Source organism: Lissotriton vulgaris, chromosome 2_1 (genome assembly GCF_964263255.1).
Source record: "Lissotriton vulgaris chromosome 2_1, aLisVul1.2, whole genome shotgun sequence".
Lineage (NCBI taxonomy): Eukaryota > Metazoa > Chordata > Amphibia > Caudata > Salamandridae > Lissotriton > Lissotriton vulgaris.
Genome location: NC_141687.1, coordinates 1,146,199,963 through 1,146,221,036, shown reverse-complemented (window position 1 = coordinate 1,146,221,036; position 21,074 = coordinate 1,146,199,963). Strand labels below are relative to the sequence as shown.

The window sequence follows — 21,074 nt, the reverse complement described above, 5'->3', positions numbered from 1 at the left end:
TTGTTAAGTTTTGCGCCCTCCGCTGAGCATGCTGGGTTCCGAAAAACTCTGCTCCACGGAGCGCGTTCTCCTTGCTCGCGCTCGCCGATGTTAAGTTGGCAAGCACGAGTGAGGAAAATATAATGCTAGACCACCTCCCAGCTAGATTTCGTAAGGCAGGCAGTCGCGGATGGTCGCTACCGCTCGCGTTACGAAACCTTCTGTTGGCATTGAGGAAGCAGCAGCTTTAGTAGAAATTCTACTCAAGCGGAAGAAAGAAACCGCGCTCTCTCACGCTCGGTGTAATGCCATTTGCTGTGCGGGACAAACACTGGCGCTAAAAATCAGCACAAACTGCGCGATGTAACGCACTCCGCCACTTGCGGGACTCTGCCCAGACCTGGATAGAATGCTGTGCCTCCTGGCTCGATGCGGATGCATGGACCCACTTGCTCCACTTTGACTGGTTTCAATGTAATTTGTAAGCCGAGCTGCGATTCCACACAATATGGTGTACTGTTTCACATGTCAAGTCTTCGAGCACTAGCCCGAGCCTGGACTCTAATGCTCCCAACCTACACCAGCTCACAATCAGGAGACGGACCATTTGGTACTTTTGTTGAAATTTTTTTATTGGGAGTTTTACTTTTTCATGGTACGTCGGTACACTTCTTTATTAATACATGATTTATTTATTTGCATGTTTGTATCGCGCTAGGATCACGTCCCGAAGGAGTATCTCCGCGCCTTTGGCAGCCTTATTGCAAATAAACAGTACTGGCAGTGTAACATATTAATTTTGAAATAAAAAGGTTTTTAGCTGTCTCCTAAAGGGGAAGTGCTCCTTACAGAGTCTCAAGGAAAGTGGAAGGGTATTCCACAGCATTGGACCAGCAATGGAAAGTGCTCTATCGTCTTGTCTTGCCTTTTTTGCTCTAGGTACCCGCAGCAGAGCCTGTTCGCCAGATCTCAGGGATCGCGAGGGTACATAGAGAGAGAATTTATTAGACAGGTACATGGGGCCTTTCCTCTGAAGACACTTGTGTATGATACAACAGGCCTTGAACTTCACCCTCTGTTTGATGGAAAGCCAATGCAAAGTGGTCAAAAGGGGTTTGGAAGGGGTGCGGGGGGGCCGGTTTAGAACAAGGCGAGCCGCGGTGTTTTGAACTACCTGCAATCTAGAGATTACTCCCTCGTTAGCTGAAAGAAGTAACCCATTGCAGTAGTCTAAGCGACACAACAGTAAGGCCTGTACTAAGGTTTTCCTGGTTGGGTCAGGAAGCAGAGGGAATACTTTCCGCAACATCCCAATGATGTGGAAACAGAACCCCACCACTTGATTGGCATGTTGCTTGAGAGAAAGTTCCTGGTCTAGACGAACACCGAGATTCTTAACCACCTGCTTGGGCTCAGGGACTGGGCCAAGATCTTGCGGCCACCAGTCGGGGGACCACAGGAGTTTGGCCTCACCGAACAGCATCACCTCCGTCTTTGCAACATTGCATTGCAGGAGGTTAGATGCCATCCAGTGGGCCACTGCCTTCATCCCCTGGGGAAAGGAGTTCCTGACCTCATCCGTGAGGGATTTAAAAGGAAAGAGGAGTTGGGTGTCATCCGCATATGCCACAGGGATAAACCCATGGGATCTCATGATGTTCGCTAGGGGGGCCACATAGATGTTAAAAAGGGTAGGGCTCAAACAAGAGCCCTGTGGCACCCCCTTCGAGATTCCCAACTCCTCTGACCGATAAGCACCCAAGGTGACTGTTTGGGTGCGATCTGTCAAGAAACTCCTCAACCAGGCCAGAGCCTTGTCTTCCAGGCCGATGTTAACAAGCCTGGTGGTCACGATGCCATATGACACGGTGTCAAACGCCGCAGACAGATCTAACAGAACCAGGATAACAGAGTAGCCTTTATCCTGGAACATGTGTAGATCGTCTGCGACTGACAGCAAAGTAGTCTCAGTGCTGTGTCTTGGCCTGAAACCCGACTGGGAGGGCTCCAGTCCATTTGTCTCTTCGATGTATTTTGACAAATGCCTATTGACAAATTTCTCTATGATTTTGCCCATAAAGGGGAGAAGAGAGATAGGTCTTAAATTGGTAAATTCGGTCCAGGGAATAGCGGTGTTCTTTCTCAACGATCTCACTAGCGCCCTTTTCCAGTCTCTCGGGACCTCTCCAGTACTAAGAGATAGATTAATTAGCTGTTGAATTCCTGGCCCAAGGACTTCTGCCAACATAGGCATAATGCGGGCTGGGATGATGTCCTGAGGGCTACCACTCTTAATCCGAGTGATTCATGCAGTGACCTTTTCTAAAGAGATAGCAGGAGACGGGTATATACAGGCAGTCGGATGATATTGGTGCATTATGGAACAACCATCCCATTTTATAACGCACCGCACAAGTAAGAAACAACAAAATTAAATGGATATTACACTTCCAGTGGACTAGTGCGGGTATTGGTAGGTTGACTAGTGCCTGTATATGTGGGTTTCTGCGAGGTGCGGGTTGATATTCAGTCCCCCACGCTATCCCTGTACACCTCTTTGGTTGTTGGCCATGATTGTGTTCCCAATACAGATAAGCCAACTCCGAGGGTGTCGAGGGTAAACGTATAACAGTTAACTGAGGAAGGAGGTGAGTGGGACGTGAGGGGGTCGGGGAGCCTACGAATTGTATTGTGGCAGGCATCTATTTTGTGGTCGGTTCCAGTTTGTCCACTAAGTAGCTGTTGTATCATTAGCGGGGGAAGAGAGGAGTCCGAATGGGCTTGTATCTCCCATCACGAGCCGTGGCACTAGTCTGATGGGGCCCTAGTATACGGTCGGCCCTTCATCTCACATGTGTAACTACGTGTTGGTATTTACTTGCGCCATCGGGACATGGGTGGAGTTTGGGATTGGGATTGTGTAGCCCTGGGTGAGTCATCTAGTGTTGTCTCTTGTGCAAATTGGAACAGGAGTTGTGCCCATTCCATGGAGATGGGATGTTTACGAATCCCCTTCACCTCCCCATCTCTCAGTGTTTCTTCCTCTGCTGCGCCCCACTTTCTAACAGCGCCTTTTCAGGCTGTCTCAGGGGGTCCTGCCGGAGCTCTCCAATGCATGGCTATTCTCCGTTTCACCAGGAGCATGGCCAAGGCCGCAAACCTTTACTGCACCTTTTCTGTCTTCCGCCTGCGGAAGACCCCCAGAGCGCATGCCTCTCATGTACACATTTTCGTGAGGTGGACTGTCTCCCCCAGAACCTGATGTACCCTACCCCAAAACGGTTGGATTGTAATACTGTCCCAGAACATGTGTTTGAAGTTCGCCTCAGGTTTTTGGCATCTGGGGCATGCAAAATGTGTATCAGGGGGAAGCCGGTGAGGTGTTAAGTATGCGCGATGTAAAATATTGAATTGAATGTGTTTGAAGCGTGCGTTCCTTAAAACCTTTTTGGGTACTCTAGTGCCTTTTCCCACTCTTGGTCATTGAGCACCCGTCCTATCTCGTCCTCCATTTGTGGCGTAGGCCTTGTAAAGGGGCTGTGATCAGTTCCAGTATCGCTTTGTAATGCCAAGTGACTCAGTGTCTTCCAATGCCCATACGTAGAATTGTGTGCAGTACCGGGTGTGTCGGTGGTTTTCCCTCCGTGAGGTCCCAGCATTGTCGGGCGCTGTCTACTAATCGTCTGTGTACCAGGAATTGTCCGTCATTTGGGCATATGTTTTCAGCTGCCCATCTTCAAACAGTGACTCAATCTCTGTCACCTAGTGTTGTGTCCATATCCGGAGGTGTAATAGTTCTCCCGTTGAGGGAATCCTACCAACGGGAGCAGCGGGGAGTAGAGGGGCTGACCCTTTGACATACGGTGTATGCGTATCATGCATTTGCGGGCTATTGATGCCTGTAGTGGGTGTGTACCCGTAGGCTTGGTACCTGGCATCAGTAGTCTCCGGATGGCCTGGAGAGATATCCGACGTCGCTCGAGAATGTCTCTTCTATGTGGCGTTCCGCTGTCCAATGGGACAGCCACTGAAGCTGCACTCCCAGGAAGTAAGCCTCAAAGGAGGGGGCACCTAGACCCCCTTGCATTGTCGGTAAGTAGAGGGTTTGTAAGACGAACCATTTGGTACTTATACCCCTTTCCCCGGCGTCCTTGCTGCCTCCATGGTTGCCAGAATATTACCACGAAGGACTTTGTGAGTACTCAGTAGGACTTCCTACTTACACCTCACATTTCTGACTATTATTACAAATAATTGACAGTTCATACCGGTTTCCCACTAGTTCTAGTCTGCAGCTAGCCCGGTCTTCCACCTAAACCTAAGGGGCAGGATTCATATTCGAATAGGGTAAGACCTCTTATTACAACAGTGCATCTCTGCATTGTAATTTGTTCATTCGATATATTGGTTATGTTCCACGTTTTCATACATAGATTTTTGGGTTTGTATATGTACTGTCACATGCTTTACCTGCCTGTTTGTCTCTTTATGCCTGCGCGCTCACTGATGGGTGTGATTCTACCTACGGCATGACTATGAATACAGCTGCCTAATGCATTTATTAATCACTTATGGGGAGTACCTTCTCCCACCTATCGTTGTGATACCTTTTAACTGTTGCATTTCTCTTTCAGGTCAGATATTGTATATTTTGCTGTACAAGGTATACAAGATACCATACAGATGACTTTTCATTTGGTATTTATTTGAACACTACACCCCCACTCATCTGTAGATTAGGTTTATATGTGGTTCTTATAAATTGGCAAGATCTACCATGGCTTTAGGCAAGAAACATATTGACCTTTTGTTTTCACCAACATTTGAGCTGTAAAGGATCATTGCTTCCAGTACAGCCACATTCTGGTTTATTTCATGACAAAATCACCTATACAATAAAACCCTTACAGGTTCCTCTTAGTCATTTTCCGATCACATAGTCGCCAATCTACACACATTGCACGCACACACATACTTCTTCACTGCATCTGATCTTCAAAGATTTCTGGAAAAGAGCCCATCGAGGGGCCCGTTTGGCTTGCCCTACGAGGAGCTTCTCGATGCTGAAGCGTGACACCCATCTAAGTGTGTGAGGGTTCTTGTTTCTGATCAAAACAATCCCTTTGATATGCTTGATCTGCCCTTAGCGACTGACTGATTCAGGCCTTCCTTTTCTTTGTAATATGCAAAGGAATTGTGTACCTTTTGTACATTTCTTATACACTGAGGGAGCATGTATTCTGGACCGTAGACGCACTCCCTGTCAACTATAGCAATATCACCACTCAAACACCTTATAAGTCTAAAGTAAATGTACTGTGAGGTTCATAAAAATATTAGGCTGGCCTCGAAAAATTAGAAAAATGTTACTAGACCTGCAGACCTAGTGACTTAAATAATCTACTCGACCTATTTGTAATGCTCTTGACCCATAAACGTTTTCAAATGATGTGATCGTGAGCAAATATTTTAATACATTTAGCTGCCATTTTCTTCATTATCACATATGAGAACACCTTCAAATGTAAGTTCCGCATGTCTGTTGTACAAAAAACTATTTTGTTTGATTTAATAGACTAAACTTTTTTCCATATATAATACAAAGCTAGCCACAGGATACATATGACACCTGACTTGCCTCTTAGTTCATGAACAGCATTGTCATCCGGACAGGGGCAGGAATGATTCACAAATCATGTTTGAAAACTGTAACGTTTAATAAATACATAATTAAAGCATGAAGTCTTAGCACACTCATTTGAAATCAGCCGATTTTTACATAGAAATGGCCACAAACTTTCCCACTGACGTGCAGTTTTACTCATAAAACTATATAGTGTACAAACAATAATAGGCTTTCTGCAAATGTGTGTCATTTACATATCCGCAAATAAAAGTTTTCTGGTTTGTTTTGCTCCTATTTAACTCGCACTTCTCCATTCCTGATATATTTTGAAATATTTGTAATATTAACAGGCTATTTTTTTAAATGTTATGTGTTAGAAAAAAGTAACTGACGTCTTCAGGCAGCTCACTTGAGAAAAACCTCTCACTCTAGTAAGACAGAGAAAAATTAACTAAATTTTCCAAGCAGCAGTTAGTAAAAAGACAAACTGACATTTGACCTCCTTCTTTGAACAGACCGCAAATATGTCAAGATAAAATCAAGATTTAATGGCAGCTTTATTGCTTATTCACTTTGAGTGAACAGAACACCTGTTTTTTCCAGCCTAAATTCACTCATGGGACTAGTAGATACTAAAAATAACTCGACCTGATAATATTTTACTGCAATTGCGAGTAGGAGTAGATTTTTCAAGGCCTTCTAGGGATTGTATTAACACATTCTACAATCTTTCTTTTATAGTTTGACAGACACTGCTTCCTTTACTTACAAGTACATACCGTTTGAACACTTCATTTTTTAACGCAATCTACAATACTTGCTGATATCTCTCTACATTTGAATGTCTATCTCTCAAAAAATATATTGAAAATTCTACACCTATACAAACAGATTTTCACCTTGTGTAGAATACCTTTACCAAAATTACTACACTTACTGCTACTTCACACCAAAGTTTATAAAAATTATTATTATATACCTGAACTTTTAAGTTCTTTCTTAAATACAGATGAAGACACCAGTCTCTTTCAGCTCTATATTAATTCACTTTTGCTGAGCCGAACTCTAACATACTTCCTTCTCATCCAGAGCACCAAGGACAAACTGAGCTATTTCTGATTCTCTACCCAGTAACATCACGGCATTTCTTCAACCATGTAATAAGAATGGTAACTATTGGTTGAGCTCATCTGATCTCGTGAGACTCAGGCACGATCATAAAAACACTGAGTGGCAGTCCAAGCCACTTTTCATACAAGTCTTGCAAGCTAGCATAAGCCTCATGTAGTAAGCCTCACTCTCTGAAGCTTGCACGTTACTCTTGCGAAACTCTAGTGGGTTCCCAACACCATTGTAGGGAAATAGTAGTATCTGGGAAGCACTAGCCTCTCCACTACAAACCCTCTGTTGGATAATGGGGTACATACTGGAATATGAGGAGGGACTACACTCTACTTTCAAACCTCTCTTGTAAATGACCACTATGCATAGTAGGGCGTGTGCAGGAAGTGGCCTCTGCGCTGACACTTCTCTCTTGCAAAATGGGTGTACATAGTAGGGTATGTCGTGGGACTGACCTCTTCTTTCAGACCTTGCTCTCTCAGATAACGGGTGTTCATAAGGGTGTGTGGATGGAGTAAACTCTCCTTTGAGACTTCTCTCAGATGACCGGTGTACGTAGTAGTGAATGGGAGGGACTGCCCTTTCCTCTCAGACATCTCTGTGAGATGACGAGTATATATAGTAGTGAGTGGAGAGAGACAGACCTCCCCTTCTAAACCGCTCAGATGACGCTTGTATGTGGTAGGGTGTGTGAAGAGAGTCAGGCCTCTCTGCTGAGACCTCTCTCTCAGATGAAGGGTGTGAGTAGTAGTGTGTTGAAAATAACAGGCCTATCCTTTCACACCTCTTTCTCAGATGACAGGTGTGTGTGGAAGTGCATGGGGAAGGGCTGGACTCTCCATCCAGACCTCTTTCTCAAACGATGGCTGTGTGTAGTAGGGTGTGTGGAGAGCGAGATTGGCCTCTCTGCCGGGACCCCTCTCTTGCATGACAGGTGTGCGTAGTCGAACTGGCCTTTTCTTTCAGACCTCCGTCTCAGCTGCCAGGTGTGCATAGTATTGTACGGAAAATGACAGGCCTGTCCTTTCAGATATCTCTCTCAGATAACTGGTGTGCATTGCAGGGTATTTTCAGAGAGACTGGACTCTCCGCTGACCCCTCTCTTTCAGATGACGGGTGTGTGTAATAGTGAGGGGAGAGGGGCTGTCCTCCCTGTTAACACTTCTTTCTTTGATAATAGGTGTGCATAGTAGTGTGTGGGAAGAGACTTTACTCGAAACTCTGACCAATCCAATGGGTGTAAATAGTACACTCTGATATACACCATCTCCAGTAATACTCCTTCCTACAGTAGCAAGTGTGGATGCTACAGTGTAATCAAAGATCACCTAATCCTTTCCAATTTTCACAATCCCGCAATAGTCTCGCAAGATTGTAACATAAAAAAAAAGAATTAACCCTCTAATCCTCACAGTGCTTATTTCTTGCACACTTCCTCTCAAAAACAAGGACCACAATATGCATTCCTACTAGTAGAGTGTATTGGGAACTCATCTATTCTTTTTTTACTATTCACAATCCCATGAGATCGTAACAATTAGTTAAAAACAATATACATTTATTGTCTTCACAGTAGTTCTCCTTTAGACACGTCCTCTCTAAATCTAAGGGGTCAGCATGCCTTTCTGCTGCCCCTTATATAGCTTTTTCACTTCATTTACACACCGCCTCAAATTTTTCACAGTAAACTGTAATAGCAGCTATTTAATTTCAACAGCCATCCCATCAGAGCGATTTCTCTTGCGAAACTCATGGGAGCCTTTCGTTCCTGCAAGAGCATAAAGGCTCACGGAAAAATGGGCCTCTCAACCAATCACAGGGATCCATTTTTGATTTTGGGCATCTACAAAACTCCTGCAGGACTCTTGTGAGCCCAGCTGCCATAATATACAATTGTTTTTTTACCCTAAATCCCTCAAACTGGTTGGGGGCGTTGCCACTGAGGATTGGGGCTGCACGGCTGTCCAGGCAGGGAGTGCCGGATGTACTTCCCTGGGACTTTTAGGAGCGCGGGGGCTGCGGGCTGAGAGAGGGCACCTTGCTGCGGGATCCCTGGCTGTGCTCCGCTTGGTCACTGTGCGTGTGTGGATGCCCTCCCCTATGCCTGCCCTACAGACCCATATTGTCTGGCCTTGACTCCTGATACCTCATTCCCTCCACCCCCTTGCTGGGGATGTTTGTGTTTTGCTGCTGGGAAGTGCCCTGGTGAGCCTCTGTGGCACACTGTGCTAATTTCAACCGGGCACTCTTGCTGTGGTGGATTGGAGTGAATCTATCACCTGGTGCTGTCGCCACCTGGTCCGCTGTGGTGTGGACTGACTACCCAGCTGCCCTCACTCTTAGGCATTGGGCAGCTGGCTGTCTGTTCATGGCCAACGAGGTGGGACTCGACACTGGCGGCCGTGCGACTGATAAAAGATACCGACCGCTGTCCGATCCCTCCGGATTAAATCATCTGGACACCACCTCAGGGCAGATCATACAGCCTGTACTTCACTCTTGAGCATCTCATATGTGAACTTAACTTGAATGAATGAATGAATGGGTATCTTATAATGCGCAAAACTTAACCCAGAAGGGCATCTTCACCCATAGCTGCGTTTCTCCTAGCTGGGAAGCCGCTGCGATTACTTGCCTAGTTCCTCTGTTCTCCTCTGCATATTGCCCCGCCGCCCAAGGGATCATAGTGTGACTAATGCTACTATGGGAAAGGATGGGCAGTCCAAGCTGCAATTTGAGCCTCGTAAGATGACACGCAGCATGGAGACCCCCGAAGGGCTCCTAGACTGGGGGAGACTTGGCCCTGGTGTCAGATATCCGCTGCACGTTTATGGACCTTAAGCAAAGCCTCAGGCACACTTTGCACACTTCTGGTTGCACCCAATTCAGTTTCAGCCCCAGACGGCTCTGGAGGAGGACCATCCGGCTCCGTGCCTACTAAATGCCGCGCTTTATGCACGCCTCCGCCGGCAAAACCTTACCTCCTTTCGGATGATATATCCTGACAACACCTTTGTCACCTATCAACACTTTTTCCAGGATGCTTCAGTGCACCTTCTGGATGCCATGACTTATCACCAGCTCTGAGCAGCTATGCATGGCCTTCACAACATCTTCCCGTTAGACCCCCCCCCTGTGTTTGTGGTACTTGAAGAAATGCTCACTAACCCCTCACCGCAAAGATTGATCATGTGCATTTATACTGGCATACAGTGAACAACGCTACTCTGGTTGCCCGCTCGACAGCTTTAGTCGGAGGACCTCAATGTAGAGATTAACGAGGAAAAGTGGTTGTTCTACTGCACTCGATCAAGGGCCCTGTCCCTGAACTTCAGGTTAAGACCAATACACTTAAAGGTCTTACAAAGAATGTATCATACTCCGGCGCGATTACGAAGAATGGGCCTGGTGCAGGGCCCGTGGTGCTCTGCGAGCAGGCTTCTTGCATCTGGCAGGGGAATGCCCCCATATTTGTAACTTCTGGGTAATGGTGTTTTGGGACATTGCTTGCTTTACTGGCTATGCCCCGGAGAGCATGCCGCTCATTACCATACTGACTACGTCAAAGATTCCCCCGGAGGCACGCTGTTTAACAGCAATGCTGCTCCTGCTGGCTAAGTGTAGGGTGGCGATGCATTGGGGCAGGTGACAAGCTCCCACAAGGAATGCTTGGCTACATGATAGGCCCTTAGCTACGAGTTGCTAGACGCATACTGGGAGCTGATTGCAGTCCGCTCCCACCCCAAAGACATTTGGAACCCCTGATGATGAGCTATCTTAGGTTGCTTGGCGACTCGACCGTGGGTATATTATGCCATGACTGCCCCTCACGGCATGCATCCCTTTCCACGTCTCCCTCACAGAGCCACATCTTGCCCGTATGCCCCACCATGCCTTACAGACGTCCTAACCAACTGTCCTGAATAGCTGTTCTCAATCAAGACTTAATAATCTACCAAGAGGTGGATTTCTCAGAGTGGTAGTGTTATTGGTTACTCTACTGGTCTCCTTCCTCCTCCTTCCTTATTCCTCCCACTCCCTTCCCTCACACGCCTTTCCTCCCCAGTCTCGTATTGCATTTTCTGTGTAAAAGTGACAATCGGAAGATTATGTAAAGCACCGACTGAAATGTAATTTCTCAGCAACAGTCAAAGGCTGTGTGCAGTGGGGGTTTCGATGCAGTGCCTGGCCAATGTTAGGCAGGTCGCCCTGATATTTCTATACTCAATTTACTATGGTTTCTCTGTTGTCGGTGCTGTTAAATTTAGAAGTAAAGTTTGGGAACTTAAGTTGGAGAGAAGTGGGACATTAGATTCTACTTTGCAACAGCCCAGTTTCATCTTGTTCTTTTCTCCATCTCAGGGCCCTCCTCGAACCTCCAGCCTGCAGGCACCAATCATGCTGCTTTCTGGGCACGAAGGCGAAGTGTATTGCTGCAAATTTCATCCCAATGGAGCCACCCTGGCATCTGCAGGCTTTGACAGACTGATATGCAAGTTGATATTTCTTCCTATTTTCACAATTTGTTAAACTCCACCCAAACTGTGAAATCTATAACAGTAGACACAGAACAATAGCCGTGTTTTTTAGCGTTAGGCTTCTAAATGTTAAGATGTGCATGTTTATGGGCAATAAGCCTAGCTACACTGTTCTTGTTTCTTAATGGTGTTTGCTGTGTTAAGAACGGGCAGCTCGCCGCGGTAACACTGTTTGGCGGGGAGGCAGGGCGGGGCGGGACTGGGTAGAAGGATAGTGGAGTCCGACATACGACTGCAAAGGTAGACGTAAATAAATAAATATCTGCCGTCGTATGTCGGACTCCACTAACGCTGCGAGCCGCCACTGATAGAGAGAGAAAGACATATATATTGCTCCGAGGCAGGCGACTCACTGGAGAAGGACAAGACACTACATATACCATGAGGCCATTCGACTGGCCACGCCCACTGAGGCGGGTGGTAAATTGCTGTGTAGCTGCCAAGAAAATGTTTGCCTTGGAGTTCGAGTCAGTGCCTCTGAAGAAGTTGAAAAACGAAACAAGTCAGGCTGACATATCTACAGGCACTGCTCATAATGTAATGTAAAATATCAATCTGTTGTGTTCGCCAGATTTTTGTATTTTACTATTCTTATTTCGAAAATAGTCATCAGAATCAAAACATATTTAAGATAACTCTGGAGTTAAGTGTTCCTTCCATCTCTGGGAGGACTCCACTTACTTGGAAGTCAAAGGTTCCATATTTTAAACGTTTGTTTCCCTAGGCTCATAAAATGTGCATAATAATGAATGTAAATAGGATTATTGTGCAGGGAAGTGAATTGCATGTCTGTCTTTTAACCTTTTTATTAAATTTTTTTCGTGCTTTGTTCTAGTGCTGTGGAATGTATATGGAGATTGTGAAAATTATGCTACTCTAAAAGGGCACAGTGGCGCAGTCATGGAGCTACATTATAGCACTGATGGCAGGTGAGAACTAAGGAAAGACAGTTATTTACTGAGTTGGCGTTTACAAATTGATTCATATTTTTGCACGAATGAACACAGCATCAGGAATGAACCATGGAAGATAAAGCTCAATGTATTTTAGTCAAAATATTAAGGAATTGGGGGCGTGGCCAAGGCGGCGAACATGGCGGACGTAGCCTAGTGTAGCTCCGTCCCGCCGTTCCATCAACCGAGCATTTATCCTGCCTTCCGCCCTCGCCAGTGCCCATCCCGCGACAGGGAAGAGTGGCGGAAGGTGTCCGGCGGGTGTGGCGAGACTTTCAGCCGCACCAGGGACTCGGCGCGGGTGCAATCGGCCCCGGAGGCGGAGCGGCCTGTACCGCGAGGTGAAGCCGGTACCTCGATTTCGAGATCGCCCGAGGTGGGCACCATCGGACGGCGGACGGCGGAGCAGGGCTGCGCGGCAGCCCGACCCCTCCCGAGGTGTGGCTGCTGGAGGGTGCCTGCTGTTGGTGCCCTGTGCCGGAGAGTGTGCTGCGCCGAGGGGGCTCGCTGGCTGCTAGCACGGCATCGGCCGGCTGTTCGGAGGTTGGGGCGAGGGCCCTGAAGAGGGCCGGACGCCCAGCGGAGAGTCTTCTGCGGTGAGGATGCGAGGAGCTGCAGAGTGAAGGGAGAACTGTGGAGAACCGGCAGTGGGATCGGACCGCGGTGGCCCTTAATATCGAAGAGTGAGTGCGCTTAATTTGAGGCGGGTGGAGTTCCTTGGCGCCCTTTCTGTGAGGCCCAACACACTAGAGGCCGGAACAGGCGGTGGGCAGCGGATCCACGCATAGGCCTCACCTAGCGGTGGGTGGCAGTGGCGGGCGCCCGGAGTCGAGCCCCTGAGGTGGCCATCTTGCAAGACACGAGGCTGAGCAGCAACGGCCATGGGGAACTTGGTGAACCAGTGATGACCTGCGTCCTCCTACCCACGGAACCCCTGCTACTCTACCCCGGATCCAACCGGTCGGAGGATATCCTGGTGAGTCCGGCGGAGAGGCACCACGGACAGATTCTGAGGCCGTGATAGGCGGCCGTTGCCCGGACCCCCTGCTGCCTATTGTTGGGGCCCATGGAGGGGCTGCAGGGGTGACCTGACGGCTAGCCTCCCTATCGTCCACTATGACCAGAGGCGGGAGCGGTGGTGGGACCTCGAAACAAGGAACAATCGACAAATTCACGGGCCTGAGTGGAAACTCCAGAGCTTCGGGAGGCCAACTGACCGCTGGGCCGGACAACGCCGCTCTCCTGGCGGCAATCACCCAGTCCCGAGATACATTGGACGCTAAAATTGGGGCCGTTGGAGCCGATGTGACCCTGCTGCGACAAGATCTGCGTAACGCAGTGGCCCGTATCACGGAAGCCGAAACCCGAATTACTGGAGTGGAGGGCAAAATGGCGGCCTTGAAGAAAAGAGTGGCCAATATGGAGGGCATACAAAAGGGCCTAGCTCTCAGAGCTGAGGATGCAGAAGGACGAGCTCGACTCAACAACCTGCGCTTTGTCGGCTTTCCGGAGGACTGTGAGAAGGGAAACATGGAAGCCTTTCTTACTGAGTGGTTGGAGGGCTGGATCCCGCCGGAGTCCCTCTCCCGCTGCTTCATCATCGAGCGGGCTCATAGGGCGCTTGCTCAGAAGCCACCAGTTGGTGAACGACCGCAGCCGGTGATATCCAAGCTGCTCAACTATCACGATCTGGACACGATCCTGAAGCAGTCCCGGCTGAAAGAGCCCCTCCTGTGGAATAACCAGCGGATCATGATCTTCCCAGACTACACACGGTTGGTGCAGCAACAGCAGCAGTCCTTCGTGGCTGCAAAAGCCCGCCTGCGGGGCCTCAAGAGCCAATACGCTCTACTTTAGCCGGCTCGGCTACGAGTGATCTTTCAATCCTGCACTCTCTTCTTTAATTCCCCTGAAGAAGTCTTTACTTGGACGGATGAAACTGTACGTATTCGACCTCACACGCCGCCGGCTAGAGACTCTGACTCATCCTCTTCGGCGGCGCCGCCGGGACGCCCCGGCGCTCGTGCAGCAGAAGCAACTGGAGATCACGCTCCACGAAACATTCCCCAGCCAAGAAGGGGACTGCAGGAGAGTCTAAGCCCCCAGACTCTCCGATGGTGGATCCGTGAGGAGTGAAGTGACGAGGGGTGACTATTTGATTTGCCGATTGTGGCACAGGCCGCGTAGCGGCGATTACAGGCCTGCATGGAGATGGTCTACGCTTATGGTAACACTAACACTGTCAACTACTTGTGGATTTACAGTCGCGGGGTGCGGACTATGAGGCCGTAACCCCTCATTTTAGAGGAGTTTTGTTGGGGGCGTTTGAGAGGGAACGAAGTTGGAAGTTCATGGGGATCCATTGGAATAGCTGCTCTCTGGCCTCCCGTTGGGGGCCGGAATTGACCTATACCGCGACAGATACTTCAAAGTTTTTGAGGTATGGGGTGGGGGGGAGTGGGGCCATTGTTTGTGGGACTTGGGAGGGGGTTGGGGGGCTTGTTGAGGGTTTGCGGAAGAGGGGCACGGGGTGGCGGGAGGCGTTGAATTGCACAGTGTTCTTTCATGTACTATTGAGGCGAGGTGTGTGTTTGTGGTCTCGTATGCTCAGAATGTTCATTTTTCTGCCCGTAGATGGCGGTTAATACCCCTGAATCAGGCCGGCAGAGGGCTTCGCTGCGTGTTGTAAGCTGGAATGTGAGGGGGATGTTAGACAGGATTAAGAGAGGGGCGGTCCTCAGGCAGGGGAAGAGAGATGGGGTATTATTGCTGCAGGAGACTCACCTCATGGGTACTAAGACCCTTAGCCTGCAGTGGTATGGCTTTCAGCAAGTGTACCATGTCGGATTTGCGAGGGGATCTCGAGGAGTGGCCGTCTTGGTGCACCGTAGGCTGTCCTACGTTCATGAAACTCAATGGCTCGACACACAAGGTAGATGTGTTCATCCAGGGTAAGATAGGCACTGAACCAGTGGTTTTGGGAGTGTGTATGCCCCGCCTCCCCTGCAGGGAGCCCTTATCGAAAAACTGTTCAGTGGGTGGGCCGGGATGCCAGATGTTATGCCAGTGGTTGGTGGTGACTGGAACGATGTGATGAATGTGCGGATGGATAGACACAGGCTAGGAGGCCAGTTGCCCCCGGACACACCCACTAAACTGAACAGCATGCTGAGAGGAATACGGTGGGTAGACGTGTAGCGCCACCAGCACGCCCAAAGTCGTGAGTACACCTATGTCTCAGCGGTGCATAAGTCCTTCTCCAGGATCGACTACCTATTTGTCCCCCCACGCCTGGGTTGGGAGGGTAGGTTCCACATCTATATTGCCCCGAGGTCTGTCGGCCCACTCCCCGGTAGCGATGAACCTACTCTTAGACAAGCGACGACAGCTGTTCCGATTGTGTCTCTCCACGTGGCATTTGCAGCAGGAACCCTACCAAACACGCATGAGGGAGGCTATTGCACACTACTGGAATGAGAATGATAACCCTGACACAGATGCCATGACTTTCTGGGAAACCCTGAAGCCTACACTTCGAGGGGTAGACATTGCTTGGTGTGCGGCTGCCCGTAAGGCGCGCGGGGCAGAAATTGAGGGCCCAGGTCCCAATGGGTACCCCTGTGAATTTTTTAAAGAAATTCCATCTCCAGTTGAGTACATACTACGGTAGAGCTCTGGAGGCGGCCAGGGAGAGTGGCCGGCTTCCGAGGGACTGGCGGAATGCGCAGATAGTGGTTTTTTGCAAGCCCGGTAGGCCCCCTGACCTACCCGAGTCCTCCAGACCAATATCGCTATTAAATCGAAAATCTTAGCGAAGGCGCTGGCCAATCGTCTTCTCCCATACATTACCACCCTTGTTCATCCCGATCAGGCCGGCTTTATGCCCCATAGAGCAACGCGGCATAATATCAGACGCGCCCAGGTGGTGGTGGAAGCAGCCCGAGCAGCGGGGATTCCTGCTGCGCTCTTGCTGGCCGACATAGATAAAGCTTTTGATTCAGTGAGCTGGGTCTATCTTCGCTCACTTCTATCCCGCCTGAACCTCGGGCCCGCGTTCTATCATACCTGCATCTACTGTATACAGACCTGACTGCGTCCGTGAGAGTAGCTGGAGCGGTGTCCGACCCCTTCCCTATAGGCCTGAGGCACCAGGCAGGGGTGCTCTCTGTCGCCCTACTTATTTGCTCTAGCCATCGAGCCGTTGGCAGCATGGGTGAGAATTGATGCTCAGATGCGGGGTGTCGAGTGGCAGGCGGGACCCTCCGATAGAATCGCACTTTATGCGGACGACGTCCTATTCTTCCTTACAGACCTGAACAAATTGGGGCCGCGGGTCCCGGACATCATGCGGATATTTGGTGAGGTGTCGGGCCTCCGTCTGAAACAACATATATCTGTGCTGTGGGTGTTGGGAGAGCGCGGTGGCCTAGGGCCCTGGGCGGGGAAGCTGCAGGAAGCGACGGGAGGCCTTCAATACCTAGGTGTGTTTCTGACTGATTTGAGTGGCGTCTCTGGTCGCGCAACGTTGTGCCAGTGTGGGAGCGCGTGCGTTCAGATATGGCCACCTGGTCCCGCATGCCTCTTAATGTGTATGGCCGCACAGCCATATTCAAAATGGTGGCCCTCCCCCGCCTGTTGTAGCAGCTACAAAACCACCCATATCCCATTTCACCGCAGTGGTTCAGACAGGTCAATTCAGCACTCAGTCAGTTTCTTTGGTCCGGGGGAGTGGCGAGAGTAGCGCTACGCACATGTTTCCTTTCCACATACTGTGGCGGCCTGGCGACGTCTGATATCCTGTCCTATTACCAGGCCTCCCATCTTCTGATCTTAACCGAGTGGTGGTATGGGGACCGAGGCGACCCGGCCTATGCCCTGGAAAGGCACCTGATGGACCCAGATACGCTGCATACCATACTTTACTCTGCAACTAGGAGAAGGGGCCTCCCAGTAGTCACCCAGATAGTGTATCGTATATGGCTCGACGCCCTCCGACGTATGGGGTGGTGGAACAAACTTACAAGGGAGACTCCTCTCTGGCGAAATGGGCTATTACCGTCATTGGCGTCCCTGCCGGGGTTTCGGGGCTGGGACGCGATTGGAATATCGGCCCTGGGACACATTGTCAGGGGCATGACCCTCAAGTCGTTCCAGGAACTACGCGAGGAATATGATATGCCCCAGACCCAGTTTTTTAGATACCTACAGCTTAGGCACGCCATTACACCCACTCTGAGGGGCCTAGACTCCTTACCGGAGTTCAGCCCACTGGAGGCCAAAGTATTCATGGGAGAGTTAGAATGTAAAAAGATATCCACTATCTATCAAACACTAGTGACACATTGCTCAACCTCCCTGGATGGCCTACGGAATAAATGGGAGAGGGATGTTGGTCCCTTTGAGGAGGAAGACTGGAGGGAAGCGCTTGAGGCCCCGAGAGGAGCTGCCATTGTGATACGTCTACGATTCATTCAATTCAAGTACCTCCACAGAGCCTACAACACAAGGGAACGGTTGTGGAAAGCAGGCCTGATTGGGTCCCCAGATTGTTTGAGATGCGGCAGGGAAGTAGGCACCTTTCTCCATACTGTGTGGTCGTGTGCTGGGCTGCAGAGGTTTTGGTCTGGAGTGTGGGACTGCCTGTCTGAGGTGCTAGGCTGGGAGCTCCCCCGCTCACCACAGTTGGGTCTTCTCCATGTCATGGAACAGGTAGGGGGGAATATTTATAAACAACATTTGCTACTGTTGGGCCTTATTGTGGCCAAGAAAGACATTGCCCGTGCCTGGAAAGACCTTAGGGCCCCTCTGGTGGGAGTGTGGAAAAGGGGATTGGACTTCTACATGGGACTGGAACGCCAGATCTTCGTAGCTAGGGTCTGCCCCCGGAAACATTATAAAATTTGGAAGCGATGGGCGGATTATCGTGGACTGTGGCTGGAACCGCCAACACCTGATCGGCCTGTGGAGGGACACTTGGATGCTTGGCCCGGGCCATGAGACATACACACTGTACGCTTCTTACTATATCTGTATTTGAAATTTTAGACGCTGTGCAAGGGGTGGGGGGGTTTCTGGGTTGGGGGAGTGGGAGGGTGGAGGGTGGAGGGAGGGGGGCTTTGGTTGCATCTTTTCCTCCTGAACTGTTGATTGAATTGCTTTACTGTGATTACTATTCTAATGCTCACAGCTCCTCCGATTTCCGGGGTGCTGTGCTTGTTATGCAATTTATCAACGCCAAAATAAAACTTTGTTGTGAAAAAAAAAATATTATGGAATTGTTTTACTCATAAAAGTAGATATCCATCTCTACTACCAGTGCCGTCTTTAGTGTTGTTCTAGTACTAAAATTTGAACTTTACACTCCAAAGTACTAAAATATGTGTATGGTGCACTGCTGCTACCAATATCATTAAAAAGGACAATTGGGAGTGTGCACAAATGAGCCCACAATATCTGTGCTACAAATACTGGAATAGCCAAGATGGTATCCTGTGAGGATAAATCGCGTGAATGACTTTTTCCACAGTGAAATCATCATTTTTATCACTGGGACCTTAGACTTAATCATGCCAGGACGTTTAATCAAACATGTGTAGTTCAAGTCCCTGAAGCGGAACTAAAACTACAAACATTTACACTTTATTGTAAATCCCATTACCCTTCACATATATCACTGAAACATAATTACAACACAATACATTTAAAAGCGTATCCTTGCTTCCTTCTTATATTTTGAATAGCGGTTGCACAATCCATTCATCGTGCAATTCTCATGGAGGTAATTTTCAAAAATCAAAACCAGCAATGCCCTATTAATATTTTACAGTCCGTATTATTCCACAATTTCCTTTATTTTGCAAACAAGTCCTCCCGTTGGTGCTGTCGACGTAACTAAGTTTGAAGGCCTCTTCATGACTAGGAAGACCATAAAACCTCAATATCTGGGGAAAAGCTTAAATCCGTAAGTACACGCGGCAAGACGCAATCTAAACTCAAATCAACTTCCATTTTATAGGCGGGGGATCACTACATGTCGAATCCTGTGTCTCGGCGTAAATGCCCAGTATTTACATTCAGGATTTCACTGTGGTGATAGTTACCAATACTATGAGCACTACCCCTTGGCCTCCGTACTAACGTTGCTGCAGTTCTTAATTTAAGAAATAATGTAATGAGCCCTATGGCTAGAACTAATATTACTAACTGAAATTAGTATGTTCAGTACTACAATAGTACTGCAACGTGTACCCAAGGCCGGCGCTGGCCAAGGGCAGTGTGGGCTGCTGCCCAAGGCCCCGCCGTCAGCCCTCCAACTTGGGGCCTCGCACCAATGCGACCCAGGGCATGAAGGGTGCCACCTTGCAAGTGTACCACCTTAGGGGGGCACCCTCCCCTGGCCTCACTGCTATGGTGTAGCAAGACAAACTTGGGGGTTCGGTGCAGGCCCAGTTGCAAGAAGGCACATACATCAGTGTTGTCCTGCAATTAGGCCTCCTTCCCCTACCCACGCAGAGGCACAGCGGGACAACTGTTGCCTGGTTTTTTAGCTCCTTGGCAGTCTTAACCCTCTTCATGAGCTGTTCAGAGGTGCTTGTAGGTGGCTGAGAGGGAGGGGCTGCAACTTCAGGAGCAGGGGGCATCTATTAAGATGCAGACCGCTCTGAATGGGTTAAGTCTATGCAATTTACAGGGGCCACGCACATTCCCTTTCTGCCCAAGACTCCAAAAATCCTAGAACCAGCCCTGATTGTACCACTCCCACTGGTACTAGTGTTTCACAAGGCTTAGTCCCAGAATGTCTGAAGAATAGTTAGGTGACTCCTAATTTGAAAAAAACGTGGGCTTATCCAAAGGACCTAAATCCTTTTCAGCCACTGTCTAACATCCCCTTCATAGCGAAACTGGTAGAAATGTATAACAATCCACTGCCACCCTAGATTACGCACTCAAAATCCTGGACCAGAACAAGTCATAGTCTTCGATCTGTTATCAGCATTCAACTCAGTCAGTCTTGGCACCCTCTTAGAGGTACTGCAATACAGAATGCATTTATCTGTTAACGTCCTCAAATGGTTAATTTCCTTCCTGCAAGATCGATCAAAACAAATCAAACTGGGTAGCTCGCTCTCCAACTGGTAGCTAGTTAATTCTAGAGTCTCTCAAGGATCCATCATCATGCCTACACTCTTTAACCTTTATATGGAATTGCTGACGCAAATCCTCAACCAAGTGAATTTTGAATACAACATTTATGTAGATGATACACATATTTTCTTTCATCTCCAGACAATATCATCCGCCTCAATAACATCATGAGGGAAACCCAAACCAGGCTCCCAAGCAACCATCTAAAATTAAACTCTGCAAAGACAGAATTCCTACTCATCTCCCCTACCCCCACTCCCATTCAAGAATAGATGAACCTCCTTAACACCTTCGATTGCAAACCCGACATTGATTCAACAAATCCCTTGCGATAACCCTAGACAAGAACCTTAACAAGCAAGCACACATCTGGTCATTCGTATGCAATGCTTGTTTCGAACTCAACCTCTTCAAGAAAGTGAAACTGTTCATCCAACTACCTTATTTCAAGACCACAGTCCAAGCATTAATGGTATCCATAATAGACTATAGCAGTGCCACCTTAACTGGTCTGCCTAAATCACAAACTGCTCCACTCAGGGCAACCCACAATGCCGGGGCGAGTCTAGTAGCTGTAAAGAGGCGATTTGACCACATCTCACCCTCCCTCTCGTCTCTCATCTGGCTCCCTTTCGAAACCAGGATCTAGATGAAATTTGCATGCATAACTCACACAGCCCTTCACCAAGATGAATGCAGGTACTTGGCACA

General features: G+C 48.7%; 1 protein-coding gene across 1 annotated transcript in view; it reads left to right on the top strand.

Moving 5' to 3' along the window:
• The window catches only part of SNRNP40 (small nuclear ribonucleoprotein U5 subunit 40), a 92,832-nt gene that overhangs the window by 8,832 nt on the left and 62,926 nt on the right, over positions 1 to 21,074 (top strand). Inside the window, exons 2-3 of the mRNA XM_086956850.1 lie at positions 11,090 to 11,219; positions 12,101 to 12,194. Coding sequence (XP_086812976.1) covers positions 11,090 to 11,219; positions 12,101 to 12,194 — 224 coding nt within the window. The remainder of the gene's footprint in view (positions 1 to 11,089; positions 11,220 to 12,100; positions 12,195 to 21,074) is intronic.